The sequence below is a fragment of the Vipera ursinii genome (assembly GCF_947247035.1).
Source record: "Vipera ursinii genome assembly, chromosome: 1".
Lineage (NCBI taxonomy): Eukaryota > Metazoa > Chordata > Lepidosauria > Squamata > Viperidae > Vipera > Vipera ursinii.
This window is the reverse complement of record NC_139512.1, coordinates 354,980,789-354,997,138: the sequence shown is the minus strand read 5'-3', so window position 1 is coordinate 354,997,138 and position 16,350 is coordinate 354,980,789. Positions and strand designations below refer to the sequence as shown.

Here is a 16,350-nt window from a genome sequence, read left to right as displayed (position 1 = left end):
ATAGGCAAGGTCGCAGAACGGAGAGGTTCGATGACTAGGGTGATGGTAACACAAAAACACGCCCGGTTCAGGGGGCATACACCGCCGCTGATCGAATAGCAGCAGCCAAGGCCCCAGTCCGCAACCCCAACATTCACCAAGGCAGATAGTACAGTCCGGAACACTCAATTCTTCCGTGAAGGCTCCCACAGCTCCAGCGACGGACAGATGCAAGCCAGTCCCGGGCTTCAGGCTCCAGGCCCAGCCAACAAGCAGCCGGGCCCCCCCTCTGCCCCCTCTGCCTCACTTGATAACCATTTAGAATGCCTGTAAAACATGGATGCTACATGATTCCGTCGCTTAGCCACGACAATTCCGGCAGTCCCCAGTTTTCATGGTTAAGCAAGGACTTCGCGTGATCACAGCTTTCGACTTCCCACCAGCTTCCCCTTTGACCTGATCGTGGGAAACCAGTAGGCAGGTTGCCGATCGCAATCCCATGGATGGTAGGATGTTGCGAAGATTGGAAATCCAGGCTGGTTGCTGAGCGTCACAATCGCCATCCTGTGACCACAGGGACGCTTCAACTGCCAGAGCTTTGAGGATCGGTCCTGAGTGTCTCTTGTTCGGCACCGTCGTAAGTTCGAGGAGCCTCTTTAACGGAACAATGGTTAAGTGAGGACTACCTGTATGTCAACAGATCTTTTTGACAAGAACATTCCTGAAAAGATCGTTCTTGGTTTAGTACCGAGCTCAAAAGAGAGATTCCCCCACAAGCCCTTGCGGTCCAGATGGAAAAAACATTTGTTCTCTTGGAAACTGCAGGCACTTCTGTTGGGGTTGTGGGGGAAGATGTAAGAATTTGTCTTGATGGAGTCGAGCGGGGGGGGGGGAAGGGAGAAAACTACTGTAAAGTTCTTCTTTGGAATTGGTAGGAAGAAATTTTTTTTCCAAATAACAAATCTGGCACAGAGGTAACGTTTGTTCCAACCGTCCCCTGCTGGGTAGTAGCTCGCACTGAGTTTTACACATAGGGGGAAAAGGGGAGGGTGCCAGGCAAAAGAATTATCCTGCCGTGACTTGTAGGAGGCAAGAGCTGGGGTGTATATTTCGAAAACATTTTTGAGACGTGAGGTTTGAGGCTCCCGTCCTTTTCGCCCTTTCAGCTCAACCATTGCCACTTCAAGAAATATAAATAATAGGTTATTTTCCCTTGACTAAAGTTTTTGGGTGTTTTGACTTCCAGTGATGTGGCTGTCAGTTATCTCTGTTTTCTGGAAACTGGCCATAATTTTATACACCTCCTTGCCCCACCCACCATCGGTCACTTACCTGTCTGCACGCTTGGAAGAGGATAGGATAGAACAGAACAGAAACAGAACAGGACACAACAGAATAGTGAATGAACCTTTATTGTCAAAGTACAACCATGTATACATTGAGATTGGCTGAGCCACCCTTTGTGCCCCCCCCAATTCACAGTGACAACAAATCCACCATCTTGTTACACCATGTGAGCTAATTGCACACAACACACCGGCCTCACAAGTCAATCATACATAAAAGTTATTTCCCGTTCAGTAGAATAGAATAACAGAGTTGGGAGGGATCTTGGAGGTCTTCTAGTCTAACCCCCTGCTCAGGCAGGAAGCCCTATACCATTTCAGACAAATGGCTGTCAAGTTTCTTCTTAAAAACCTCCAGTGTTGGAGCATTCACAACTTCTGGAGGCAGGTTGTTCCACTGGTTAATTGTTCTAACTGTCAGGACTTGCTAGCTTCCCCATAGACATTGGTTGTGGGAAGCCAGCAGGAGGTTGCCTTGCCCAGTGAGTGTGGAATTCAGTTAACAGTTCACTTTTTCTCTCTTAATTTTTTCTTTTGTAATGGTAATTGGTTTCACTTTATAATTGTATTTTATATTCCTATTGTTCCTGCCCACCTGGCAGTTCGAAAGCACGCAAATGCAAGTAGATAAATAGGTATCATTTTGCTGGGAAGATGACAGTAGTCTGTATTTTGCCACACGCTCTGCACTGCAGCGTGATGTCATGCTGGCCACGTGACCGCAGAAACATCTTCAGACAGGGCTGGCTCTCTTGGCTGAGATAAGCACAATGTCAACGCTGCTAACATCGAATGTCCTTGCTTGACAAGAGATGAAGAAGCAGCTATTTTATACGTTAAACTTGTGTATTGCTTTAAGAGATTGAGTTTAAGGTGGGGGGGGGACGAGTAGGATTGTACCTCAAGGCCATCTGAAATTAAAGAAGATAAGAACTTGGCGGGTTGTCTTAAGGGAAGGGAAACTGATTCTTTAAATTAATTGGAGAATGTGATTAATGACAAAATTAGAAAGGTGGAGAATTGTGTTTTAATATATTGTGCAAGGGGGCGGAGATTTCAGATTGCAGCTTCCTTCGAGCAAGCATTTGCCCGTGTATTAGGCTAATAAAGGACTTTTAAGGTAAACAATGCCTCAGAGTCACTTGAAAAGCCCAGACGTTGGAAACTTGACACACTGCCTCCCTAGCGTTGGACATGACTGGATAGGGGAAACCTTTACCTTTTATTCCTGTTTTATTGTATTGTACGCCCCTCAGAGTCACCCTCGGAGTGAGATTTTTTATAGATAGATATAGATATAGACAGGGACGCGATGGCTCAATGGGTTAGGACGCTGAGCTTGTCGATCAGATGGTTGGCAGTTTGGCGGGTCGAATCCCGAGTGCCGCGTAGCAGAGTGAGCGCCTGTTACTCATCCCAGCTTCTCCCAACCTAGCAGTTCGAAAGCACGTAAAAATGCAAGTAGAAAAACAGGGACCACTATGGTGGGAAGGTAACAGCGTTCCGTGCGCCTTTGGCATCTAGTCATGCCGGCCACATGACCACGGAGACGTCCTCGGACAAGCGCTGGCTCTTCAGCTTTGAAACGGAGATGAGCACCGGCCCCTAGAGTTGGAAACGACTAGCATGCACGTGCGGGGGAACCTTTACCTTTACCTATATAGACACACGCATACATATATATACACACACACACATATGCACACACATATATATACATACACATACATGCACACACACAAGCAGACGACACCAACAAAGTTTGTAAGGATTGCTGTCACCAAGCAATGAGGTTGCATTTTACGAATTCTGGTCTCAATTGCAATGGTTAAGTCCAGGGGTTTATATGTCACAAGTGTTAATCCTGAGAATCTCAGCTTTTGGTTGTAAGAAACAGACTTTAGCGTGTCATTACGTATGTAACCTTTTCAACCTGTAGCCGGACCTTATGCTGATGCTGTTTAGCTCTTTTTTAAACTGCTGCTTTCTGGCATTAAAGCCGAATCAGAGAATGGAACCTGAAATGACGATGATGATGTTGGAAGGGACCTTAGATGACTTTAGAGGTCATCTAGTCCAACCCCCTGCTCAGGCAGGAAACCCTATACCGTTTCAGACAAATGGCTGTCCAGTCTCTTCTTAAAAACCTCCAGTGTTGGAGCATTCACAACTTCTGGAGGCAAGGAGTTCCACTGGTTAATTGTTCTAACTGTCAGGAAGGAAGTTAGATTGAAATAGATTGAGGGGTCACTATAAACTCCTCATTACTTCTGGTGTTTATTATGGGCACTCAGGACTAAATACTGGGTGATGACAGTTGGATTTTTTTTTTTACAAAAAGCTTTCCTTTATAATCAGCTATGTGACCGATTATTTTCCCCCTGCAAACTAGACATTTTCTGAAACAAATCACCTATTCGCGTAAAGGGTTATTTTTTTGTGTGTGAAAGGAAATTCTCCAGTTGGAAATGATCTAATAACCGACATCAGTGTCTCTTCTGAGCTAATACCCGACCTCTTCTCCATTTAAAGGTCATTCTAATAGTTAAGCACAATAACAGCCAGAACATCTGAGGATCGTGGGAGGCTTGTTTAAGATGCTACTGTTCTTGGTTGTTGGGTTTTGGTTTTTTTTAACATCTGATGGAGAAAAAAAACTGCAGCCGTTTCCTGCGAGCTTCATCATGGTTTTATAACTTGAAATTCTGTAAATAGAATAACGACTCAAACGAGGCAAAGGGTTAATTCCTTTCAGATAAATCTGTACTTAATTTCCCTTAGCCATAAAATGTCAAGTAGCCCTTTGATTAACAGGGAGGGAGGGAAGGGGAGAGAGAGAGAGAGAGAGAGAGAGAGAGAGAGAGAGAGAGAATACACTTATTTATAGGCATCCCAGCTTTTCTGATACGGGTTTCCGTGGAAATGAAGCTCACTCTCTTTATATCTGATCCTTAGGTGCAGTTGATTGTGATTGATGGAATTGCCTTTCCTTTCCGCCATGACTTCGAAGATCTCTCGCTGCGAACAAGACTTTTGAACGGCCTGGCCCAACAGTTGATACGCATCGCAAATGACCAGACCTTAGCTGTAAGTCTGAGGAAGAATGGAGATATGTGGCTAAGTCTCGGCTTATGGCCACAATTGAAACCCAACATTTCTGTTGTTAAGTGAAACATTTGTTTAGTGCATTTTGACCCGTTTTGTGACCTCCCTTGCCACAGTTGCTAAGTGCGTCCCTACGTTTGTTAAATTAGCAAGACGGTTGTTAAATGAATCTGGCTTCCCCATTGCATTTGCTTGTCAGAAGGTCACAAAAGGGGAGTCACATGACCATGCTACGCTGGTCATAAATAGGAGTCAGATGCCAAGTGTCTGAATTTTGATCACATGACCACGGGGACACTGCAGTGGTTGCATGTGTGGAAAATGGTCATAAATCACTTTTTCCAGTGCCTCTGTAACTTCAAACGGTCACTAAACGAACTCTGGGAAGTCGAGGTCTACCTGTATAACTTTGCGACATTCAAAGCAGTGACTAAAACATTGGACAGAAAATTCAATGCAACACACCGTGGTGTGTGTGTTTTGTTTTTTTTGACATGTTATATAAATCCGTCAATTGTGGTTTTTAAGCCATAATTTCTAGCTCAATATATTATCTAAAACCGGTTATTTACTCAACAGAGTATGATTCAACAAACGCTAGCTTGACATATGAGAATCCAGCTATTCCTTTGTTCTCATAAATCTCATCTTGTATGCGTTTTAAGTGGGTTAAGGATTTCCTGCCTTTTGATTGTCATTGTATTTTTTTTATAAATATAAGTGCCAGTTTGGTCTAGTGCAGACATGTCAAACACAAGGCCCGGGGACCAGATCCAGCCCATGAAGTGGTTTCATGTGGCCCGCGAAGCCATCCTGGAAACAGTGAGGGAACAGCCCCCACTGCCTTGGCCCTGGCCCAGAGACCCTCCTTCTGCCAGAGACCCTCAGATCTGTCCCACTCCTGCCCAGGCCCCCATAGGCATCCTTCATGTGAACAATGTAGAGCTGGCCACACCCACCCAGTAGGCCATATGCACTCTAGCCACGCCCACCCAGTAGGCCACGCCCACCCTGGCCATACCCTCCCGGCCCCGAGGGCAACCGCAATGCTGATGTGGCCCTCAGTGAAATTGAGTGACACCCCTGGTCTAGTGGTTAAGGCACCAGGCTTGAAGCCAGGATATAGTAAGTTCTAGTCCTGCCATGGGCATGAAAGCCAGCTGGGTGACTTTGGGCCAATCACCAGGAGACGGTGAGTTCTAGTCCCACCTTAGGCCTGAAAGCTGGCGGGTGACTTTGGGCCAATCACCAAGAGATTGAAAGTTCTAGAAGAGCCATGGAGATGCCATGGTAAGAATGCGGTATTGTAGGCCGACTCTGCCCACAGCCAGGAGTTCGATCCTGACCGGCTCAAGGTTGACTCAGCCGTCCATCCTTCCGAGGTGGGTAAAAGGAGGACCCAGCTTGTTGGGGGGGGCAAGATGCTGACTCTGTAAACCGCTTAAGAGAGGGCTGTAAAGCACTATGAAGTGGTATGCAAGTCTAAGTGGTATTGCTAGTCCCACCTTAGGAATGAAAGCCAGCTGGGTGACTGGGCCAGTCACGCTCTCAGCCCAACCCAACTCACCAGGTGGTGGTTGTGGGGATAATAGGAGGAAGAGGAGGAGTATTGTGTGTATATATACACCTATCTGAGGGACGCGGTGGCTCAGTGGGTTAGGACGCTGAGCTTGTCGATCAGAAGGTTGGCAGTTTGGCGGGTCGAATCCCGAGTGCCGCGTAGCAGAGTGAGCGCCTGTTACTCGTCCCAGCTTCTGCCAACCTAGCAGTTCGAAAGCACGTAAAAATGCAAGTAGAAAAATAGGGACCACTACGGTGGGAAGGTAACAGCGCTCCGTGCGCCTTTGGCGTCTAGTCATGCCGGCCACATGACCACGGAGACGTCCTCGGACAAGCGCTGGCTTTGAAACGGAGATGAGCACCGGCCCCTAGAGTCGGAAACGACTAGCACACATGTGCGGGCAAACCTTTACCTTTATATACCTATCTAACCTAAAACGGCTAGATAGGTAGAACTGAAGAAGCTTCTTGGATGACAAGAGAAGCCTCTTCAAGGAAAAAATAAAGAGAGTCCAGTTGCCTTTGGGAAAAGCACCTTTGAGATCGACAGAGGGACAGACAGATAATAGACAGACAGAATCCTGTCAAGAGGAAACAAGTCCTGCTGAGAGACATTGTGGAAGAAATTCCTTAGCAAACGGCCTTTCCTCTCCTTTGTGGCCGCATCCTTTGACCTCTGCCTGGAGGTGCTGCAGTCCTAGCTTGGCTTCATGCCAACGGATGACACGCTGGAGCTACAGCTCTTTATTTATAGGTGGGCTTTTTTCAGCCCACCCAGGTTAAAAAGGATGAAGCTTAGGCACGTTCTGGAATGTTACTTGTTTCCTGTTTCCAGGTAACCTAGTTCCTCTTTAAGCCGTGATTCTGTATGTACGCTGGGATTTCTTTTTCATGGCTGGGCTGCTAAAAATAAGCCTATCCGTGTGTTTTTCCTCAGATAGTGTTAGAAGACAACACAGAGCAGCCCTAGCAGATCAGTCAGCCTAAAATTTTACTTCCCAAGCTGGCTAAACAAAATACCAATGGGAAGCCTCACGTAGTACATTACAGCAGTAACCCCAGCTAAGAATACTCAGAGGCACCCGAGTTTAATCGATCTGCACCCCAGTTTAACACATTCCAGTATTTTGAGGGGCTGCCACAAAGAGGAGGGACTCCATTCATTTTCCAAAGCGCCTGAAGGCAGGAGAAGAAGCAACGGATGGAAACCAAGCAAGGAGAGAAGCAACCTGGAATTAAGGAGAAAGTTCCTGACAAGTGAGGACAATTAACCAGTGGAATAACCTGCCTCCAGAAGCTGTGGGTGCTTCATCACTGGAAATTTTTAAGAAGAGACGGGACAGCCATTTGTCTGAAATGGTAGAGGGTTTCCTGCCTGAGCAGGGGGGTTGGACTAGGTGACCTCCGAGGTCCCTTCCAACTCTTGTTATTCTGCACTGGATGCTGATATCGGATTCTTTAGATAATGTGCTGGATGAACAAATCCTTCATAGTTCCTGTTCTGAGTTACTGAAAACTCAGGTAGATGAGCACCTGTGCTTGATGGGCACATTTTGTATTGCTAAGATAGCTCAAAATGGCAGTCAAGGATGGAGGTCTGTTTGCTAAATGTTGGCAGTGATGAACAAGTCAAAATTCAAATGGTGAAATGTCTCAGAAAGAAAACGAGTGGGATTGTTCCCACAACCTCCTTTAACCCCTAGAATTCTCCACCAATTTTTGTTTTGGTATTGCACCCAAGGCACCTACTACTAGTGGCACTGCCTTCGCTCTCTTTTGCCACAGTGGCTTCGATTTCTGCTTGCAGGTCTTTGCATTTGGTTATCTTCTGCAGTTCTTTCGCTTCTACTCGCCTGTCTCCAGCTCCACTATCCAGACTGTTTGTCTTTCTTAATGACAATTGTTAAGTCTGCAGGTGGTGCAGCGGTTAGAATGCAGTGTTGCAGGCTAATTCAGCTCACTGTCAGGAGTTTGAGCCTCACCGGCTGAAAGTTGACTCAGCCTTTCATCCCTCCGAGGTCGGTAAAATGAGGACCCAGATGGTTGGGGGCAAAATGCTGATTCTGTAAACCGCTTAGAGAGGGCTGTAGAGCGCCGTGAAGCGGTAGATACAGTAAGTCTCAAGTACTATTGCTGTCATTATTAGGGAAAGTGGCCATACCACATCTACTTGTGGCACAGGTGGGAAAGTTGTTGTTGTTGTTGTTGTTGTTATTATTATTATTATTATTTATTTGACTTATATACCGCCCTATTCCCATAGGACTCAGGGCGGTTTACAGGGCAATTAAAATCATAACATCATAACATACAAAAAATTAGAAAAAGTTAAAACAATTAAATTGAAAGCCCAGAATTTAAGTTAAAAAAAAACATTAAAAACCAATTAAAGGTAAAGGTAAAGGTTCGGCGGCACATGTGTGCTAGTCGTTTCCGACTCTAGGGGCTCATCTCCGTTTCAAAGCCGAAGAGCCAGCGCTTGTCCGAGGACGTCTCCGTGGTCATGTGGCCGGCATGACTAGACGCCAAAGGCGCACGGAGCGCTGTTACCTTCCCACCGGAGCGGTCCGTATTTTTCTACTTGCGTTTTTACGTGCTTTCGAACTGCTAGGTTGGCAGAAGCTGGGACGGATAACAGGCGCTCAATCTGTTACGCGGCACTCGAGATTCGACCCGCCAAAACTGCCGACCTTCTGATTGACAAGCTCAGCGTCCCAACCCACTGAGCCAATTGGAAACCAATTAGAAACCAGTTAAAAACCCCTCAGTCTAGGCCCGACAGCTCAAAGAGCCAAGTTTTCATGTCCCGGCGGAATGAGCGGAGGTCGGAGGCAGTCCTAAGTTCCATCAGAAGCTGGTTCCAGAGGGCAGGCGCACCCACAGAGAAGGCCCTCTCTCTGGGAGTCACCCGCCGGCAATCCTTCACCGGCGGTACCCTAAGAAGGCCCTCCCTGTGGGAGCACACAGGATGATGGGAAATTGATGCCAGCAGCAGATGTTCCCTCAGATAATCCGGACCCAAGCCATTTAGGTCTTTATAGGTCATCACCAGCAGTTGTGGCTCTCCAAAAGTTATAATAATAATAAAGTTGAAAGGGACCTTGTAGGTCATCTAGTCCAACCCTCTACTCAGGCAGGAAACCCTACACCATTTCAGACAAATGGGTGTCCAGTCTCTTCTTAAAAACTTCCAGTGTTGGAGCATTCACAGCTTCTGGAGGCAGGTTGTCCCACTGGTTAAATTGTCCTCACTGTCAGGAAGTTTCTCCTTAGTTCCAGGTTACTTCTCTGTTTGGTTAGTTTACATCTGTTGTTTCTTGTCCTGCCTTCAGGACCTTTGGAGAATAGATTGACCCATTTCTTCTTTGGGGCAACTTTGATGGGATCCAACTTCATAAGCCTTAGCACGACCAGTAATCAGTGACAAGGGCTGTTATAGTCTAAGCTGGTGTTTCTCATCCTGTGGCCCTCAACTCCCATGCTGGCTGGGGAATCCTGGGAGTTGAGGCCAGTTGTTAAGTTGAATCACTGCAGTTGTTCAGTTCATAACACGGTTGCTAAGTGAATCTTGGCTTCCCCATTGACTTTGCTTGTCAGAAAGTCACGAAAAAGTTGATCACGTGACCTCAGGATGGTAAAACTGTCATAAATATGAGTTGGCAAGCATCTAAATTTTTACCATGTGACCATGAAGATACAGTGGTTGTAAGTGTGAAAAACTGTCATCAGTCACTTTTTTTCGGTGCCATTGTAACTGAATAGTGAATGGTTGTAAGTTTGGGACTACCTATATTTGATGTAAATTCTCTCTCTCTCTCTCTCTCTCTCTCTCTCTCTCTCTCTCTCTCTCTCCCTCTCTCTCCCTCTCTCTCTCTCTCTCTCTCTCTCTCTCTCTCTCTCGCTCTCTCTCGCTCTCCCTCTCTCTCCCTCTCTCTCTCTCTCTTTTTGCTTCTTTCAGGTCGTGTTGACCAATCAGATGACCACACGCTTTGAACAAAGTCATTCCTCTTTGGTACCTGCCTTAGGTAAGCATTTTTACTTCCTGTTAGAGGAGATATATATATATATTTCTCCTCTACTTACATTTCACTTTCTCTCTTGGGATCAAAAAGTACAGTGATGGTCAGTCTTGTCTTCCAAAGAATTCTCTCTGAAGGTATATTCATACGGAGAACATTTTATCGGGACTAAGAGTCCCGGGCTTAGAACTCTTGTTTTGCCATGGCCTTAGCTGTGATTGCATCTAACTGCCTGTAGTCCATTCATTGTTTCCACTGTGTCTTGTTTTGCCTTCTGGTGCTTAAAAAAGTGGAGCAGACCACTGGTGCATTCCAGTATCTCAGGGGCTGCCCCAAAAAAGAGGGGCTCAAGCTATTTTCCAAAGCCCCTGAAGGCAAGACAAAAAGCAACGGATGGAAACTAACCAAAGAGAGAAGCAACCTGGAATTAAGGAGAAACTTCCTAACAGCGAGGACAATTAACCAGTGGAACAGCTTGCCTTCAGACACTGTGGGCGCTCCATCACTGGAGGTTTTCAAGAACAGACTGGGCAGTCACTTATCTGAAACGATATGGGGGTCTCCTGCTTGAGCAGGGGGTTGGACTAGAAGACCTCCAAGGTCCCTTCCATCTCTGTTATTTTAGTCCTGAAAAACTGATGTAATAATATATATTGGCTAGTTTTAAGTTGTCCCGAGACTCTTAGCTCTTTCTGTAGCCAACGACAAAAAGAATTTCAGAAATGGTTGTCATCGCCGGAACTTCAGAATATCCTTTTTAACCGTGGAGCTGCTAACTTAACACGGGGTCTCTAGAAATACTGAAAGGGCAACTTAGGAAGACCAAATTGACCGGAGTCAGAGATCTCTGAGAAATAAATTAAAATTCCCTCCACCTTTAAATGATAAGAGCGATCATTGATTGTTTACTAGCCAACTTCTCTTCCCCTCATTTCCCAAGGTCCTCCCCCCGTCCCATTACAGATCTACTCTGGTTAAAGATACTTTTATTTGTTCGTTAAATGTATATGCCACCCATCTCCCCCGTTAGGAGAGGTAAAGGTACCGAAGGTAATAAAATACGGGGAATTTTCTGTGCTGAAATGAGATCTCCTGAATCAAAATTTATAGTTAAAAGAGCTGGGGAAGCCAAACAGAGCTTCAATAAAAGGTTTACAGAAAGGACTTTTTTTTTTGTTCCCCTCCACTGCTTCCTGCCAAGCAAATCTCTCTTTTATTTTTAAGCAAAGCGTCCTTTGAGGTGAACTTGACTGCTGGGGACTTCCTGAACACATCCATTTAATTTTCTTGGCAGCTCTTCAGGTGGTTTGCTGTTGCTTTGTTTCAGGTTGTTTGGGATTTGTTTAGCTTACAGCCCGTGATTCCCTGACGTGCTTCCATCCCAGTTCTAGCCAGATCCGACACTGTTTAGTGTTTTTTTTTTCTGAGAACAGCCCGTCCTAGAGCAGATCTTCAAGTGCAAATGTGTCGGAGTTGTAGACAGATCAATCTTTGCTTTCGCCTCAGTCGATCATCTCAAAATGATGATTTGGATGACATCCACATTAAGACTCTTTGCTCGTTTTTTTTTTCCTCCCTCGTCCCTCCCCCCTCAGCCTTGGAGAGCAAATTCTTACCTGTCTTGACTGCTTTCCTCTGTTCTGTGACACTGCTGGAACATATACAGGTAGTCCTCAACTTAACGACCACCACTGAGCTCTAAATTTATGTTGCCAAGTGAGAAATCCGTCAAGGGAGTTTTGCCTCATTTTACAACTTCTGCGTCAAGCCAATCGCTGCCGTTCTTAAAGGAGCGACCCCCGTTGTTAAGTGAATCTGGTTTCCCTGTTAACTAAGGTTGCAAAAGGGAACCGCGTGGCCTCGGGACACGGCAACCATCGCGTATGTGAGTCCGCTGTCAAGCATCCAGATGTAAATCCCACGACCCTGAGGATGCTGCAACGGCCACTGGTGTGAAAAATGGCCGTAAGTCAGTTGTTGTTGTTTTTTTCCCCCCAGTGCCGTCGTAACTTTGAACGGTCACTAAACGAACTTTTGTAAGCCGAGGACTACCTGTGTTGCATTGAAACTCTTCAGTTTCCAGCAGCCTGAGCTTTTTTTATCATCACAGATTCTACTTTTCTGGCGATTTTAAAAGGGGGCTCCTTTTAAAGAGATCAGAAGAGGTCCAGATTCATTCTTTCTCCACCCCCACCCCCACCCCCCCAAAAGAGGGCAAAGATCTGGGTTAAAGCCGCCTGACGAGGATGACCGAAGCGCGATGCTTTTTTAAATAGCTCCTGCATTCCTTCCGCCTCTGAGTCGCGTTAACGGTTCCCTTGATGGTTGGGCACAGGGGCGGATGTGCAGAGGCGCAGCGCCCTTAAATGTGTGTTCAGCAGTTCATCCGCTTGGCAGAGATGCGAGATAAATTGAAGAGAATCCAAAGCGCAGTCCTTGGAGGACGCCGGATTGGAAGTGGGCCGGCAGATAAATAACAATAATACCAAAAAATAATAATAATAAAACAAAACAAATAAAAAACCCCTTGCTTTCAAACGCTGACCTATCGTCTCCTGCCCTGCCTTTTGGCAGACAGTCAAGACTACAAAGCAAATTAAAGCGAATCGATTTAAGGGGTCGGCCACCGGCGATCCGTGGGCTGGATCCAGCTCCCCGAGGGTTGCCATCTGCTCCCTCAGCTGCCAGTCAGCACTTTCCTCCCTTCTTCTTGGAACAGTTGAGGGGAAGAGAATAATCTCCAGCAAGCAACAGAGAATTCCTCTAGGTTGGAGTCTCAACCTCCCTCTGCATCTTTCTCTCTCCCTTCCTCTCCTTCTTCCCCTTCCCCTCTCATCTATTTATCATCTTTCTCATTCTCTCATCTCTATCCGTCCGTCTGTCTACCCGTCCATCTGACTGTCTGTCTATCCATCCATCCCCTCTTCCTCCTCCTCCTCCTTCCTCCTCTTCTTCCTTTCTCTCATTTGTTTGGACTCTGGGTGAAGCAGTGCAGGTGCCCTTGTATTCCAACTATTATCCAACTGTCTCCTTTCTTAAAGCTGAGCGGGGGACCACCAATGGTCCTTGACGCATGAAACCCAGCGGAGGCCAAAATTTCCGTTGGCTAAGCGAAACGTTTGTCGAGTGAGTTTTTGTCCCATTCTACGACCTTCCTTGCCACGGTGGCTAAGCGAACCCCTGCAGTTGTTAAGTTAGCAATAAAGCTGTTGAGTGAATCCGCCCTCCCCACATTGACTTTGCAAATAAATCACGGTTCCTCAAAAATCTCTTTGAAGTTGAGGCCGGTCAGTTTCAGCCATCAAGATTAAAGAGGATTGTGGGAAATATGGCCCAGAATGTTTGGTAGGCAAACCCCTCCCCCCCCCAAAAAAAAAGACTTGGCAGCTTGTAGGATGCATTATGTCATTTTCTTGGACTGCTTTTAAGGCCTGTAAAATGCTTTGAAAGCACCACGATCAAATTGGGAATAAAGGTTGTTCCGCCAATTTGGTAGCTTTCTTGCTTTATTTATTTATTAGATTTTAATCCCACCTTTATTACTTTATAAGTGACTCAAAGCAGCGAGCATACCTAATACATTTCTCCTGGTTTTTTCCCAGCACAACCACCCTGTGAGGTGGGTTGGGCTGAGAGTGAACAACTGGCTCAAAATCCCGGAGTTGGTTTTTATGCCTAAAACGGGACTAGAGCTTGCAGTCTCCTGGTGATTGGCCCAATCACCCAGCCAGCTCTCAGAGCTAAGGCGGGACTAGAACTCCCCATCTCCTGGTGATTGGCCCAAAGTCACCCAGCCAGCTTTTAGGGCTAAGGCGGGACTAGAAATCACAGTCTCCTGGTGATTGGCCCAAAGTCACCCAGCCGGCTTTCAGGGCTAAGGCGGGACTAGAACTCACCGTCTCCTGGTGATTGGCCCAAAGTCACCCAGCCGGCTTTCAGGACTAAGGCGGGACTAGAACTCACTGTCTCCTGGTGATTGGCCCAGTCACCCAGCTGGCTTTCAGGGCTAAGGCGGGACTAGAATTCACCGTCTCCTGGTGATTGGCCCAAAGTCACCCAGCCGGCTTTCTGGGCTAAGGCGGGACTACAACTCACCGTCTCCTGGTGATTGGCCCAAAGTTACCCAACCAGCTTTCAGGGCTAAGGCGGGACTAGAACTCACCATCTCCTGGTGATTGGCCCAAAGTCACCCAGCCGGCTTTCAGGGCTAAGGCGGGACTACAACTCACTGTCTCCTGGTGATTGGCCCAAAATTACCCAACCGGCTTTCAGGGCTAAGGCGGGACTAGAACTCACCATCTCCTGGTGATAGGCCCAAAGTCACTCAGCCGGCATTCAGGGCTAAGGCGGGACTAGAACTCACCGTCTCCTGGTGATTGGCCCAAAGTCACCCAACCGGCTTTCAGGGCTAAGGCGGGACTAGAATTCACCGTCGCCTGATTTCTATCTAGCACCTTAACCACTACGCCAAGCGGGCTCTCCGCTTTTACGGCATTCCAGTGATTAATAAACATTTCTGATATTTTTAGATGCAAGGCTTTTAGGACGTGTCAAAAGAGAAGTTGTACATTAAAAGGAACCTGCTTTTGCTTTCTCTCACATCACCTCTTTTTTCAAATTACTTCCAAGTAGGGCAGATTTGGTTATCCTTGGCAGCATAAACAAATCCATTAGTGAACCCTACTGTTCCCTCTCTCCCCTCTCTTTTATTTCATTCGTGAAAAGGTCTTTAGAAATTGTTTATTCCGTAAAAGTGACCGAAGACCATCATGATTATTTTAGCTTGGTTTGGTTTTTGTGGGTTTTCATTTTGCTCTATGTGTTCCTTTGGAAAGTAGTACAGATAAAAGTGGAGGGAATCTACCAGGCGTTGTAAGAATTAGGTTAAGGGCTTCGTTAACAAATCTGTCTTTAACAAAGCTGACCTCCCGAGTTGGCTTATCCTGGAGATGGCTTTTACTTGATATTTCTGAGTAATGAGATCAAATATTAATCTCCTAGGATCGTTTAGAAGCACTGCATTTTGCTACGGAGTCTAAAGCAAGTTTCCCCCTCCACCGGCTGCTTTGAAATGGAAACGGTATTCATAATTCGCAAACGAATCCCAGCTTGCAAATGTTAAATCTCACGCCAGCCTGGTGATGAGACCTGGCAACGTGCCACCGGCGTCTAGACTCTAGACATTTAATTTTGAGAATTCTCCTATTAGAATGATAACGCTTCTCCCTCTGGGTGTGATAATGAAGAAGTGGGTAGAGTTTGCGGTGTACTTGCTAGAGGCCAGCAGATGCCCAATTTTATGCTTCTGGAGTTTGCTCTGAGGCAAACCGGGGTGAGCTAGCTCTCGGCATTTCCCTTAAATGGCCGCTTTAAAATCCAATCCATCTTCTGCCTACACAGCAGCCTTGTCTAGAACGGGTGGAGAGACAGGCTCGATAAATCTGTCTGGAAATGAAATGACATGGTCAGACCTCAGCAAGAATAATTAAGTTTCTTTCCTTCAAAAGCCACCCCAGGTTCTCATGAGGGAGAGAGCAGCGTTCTTCAGGAGCTGCGTTCCATTTTGTTTGTACCTTTATTGTTCTTTCGGCATCCCGGCTCTGGCCTTGGCTTTTAAATGGTTGCATTCAAGTCTTTTCACAGGAAAGTACTGTATTACAGAGAGAGAGAGAGAGAGAATGAGAGAGAGAAAAGAAAGGAAGAAGCCTGACGAGATTGCTAAGGTCTGCTCCACTTTCCTAAGCAAACATTTCGAAGGCAAAGCACGTACAAGGATTTAGTCCCCTTTGGAAAAGATGAATCAGTGGAGAATTTGGTGAGGTTGGGATTTCTCTGTTGGGCTTTTATAGAGGCACAATTGAACCCAGAAACAGAACAAGCCCTTGCTTCCATATGAGGTCTTTTAAAGAAGGAGCCCTAGTGCACCCCCCTCCCCATATTAACCTAGAAGCAGCTACATTCAAGATCACGTGAAGCGTTAATACCACTTTGCAAAGCCTTGGTAAGGCCACACCTGGAATACGTCATCCAGTTTTGGTCACCACGATGTAAAAAAGATGTTGAGACTCTGGAAAGAGTGCAGAGAAGAGCAACAAAGGTGATCAGGGGACTGGAGGCTAAACCATATAAGGAACGAATGCTGGAATTGGATATGTCTCGTTTAATGATGAGAAGGATGAGGGGGGACACAATAGCAGTCTTCCGGTATCTCAGGGGCTGCCCCAAAGAAGAGGGAGTCAAGCTCTTCTCCAAAGCGCCCGAAGGCAGGACAAGAAGCAACGGATGGAAACTAGTCAAGGAGAGAAGCAACCTGGAACTAAGGAGGAATTTCCTGACAGAAC

The 16,350-nt window shown here is 46.4% G+C and overlaps 1 protein-coding gene across 3 annotated transcripts in view; it reads left to right on the top strand.

Moving 5' to 3' along the window:
• The window catches only part of RAD51C (RAD51 paralog C), a 67,380-nt gene that overhangs the window by 18,964 nt on the left and 32,066 nt on the right, over positions 1-16,350 (top strand). For all 3 annotated transcript variants that reach the window (XR_014494464.1, XR_014494465.1, XM_083379840.1), the window contains exons 5-6: positions 4,281-4,412; positions 9,949-10,015. Coding sequence is in view for 1 of the 3 variants with exons in the window: in XM_083379840.1 (XP_083235966.1) it covers positions 4,281-4,412; positions 9,949-10,015 (199 nt within the window). In the remaining 2 variants the exon portion in view is untranslated. The remainder of the gene's footprint in view (positions 1-4,280; positions 4,413-9,948; positions 10,016-16,350) is intronic.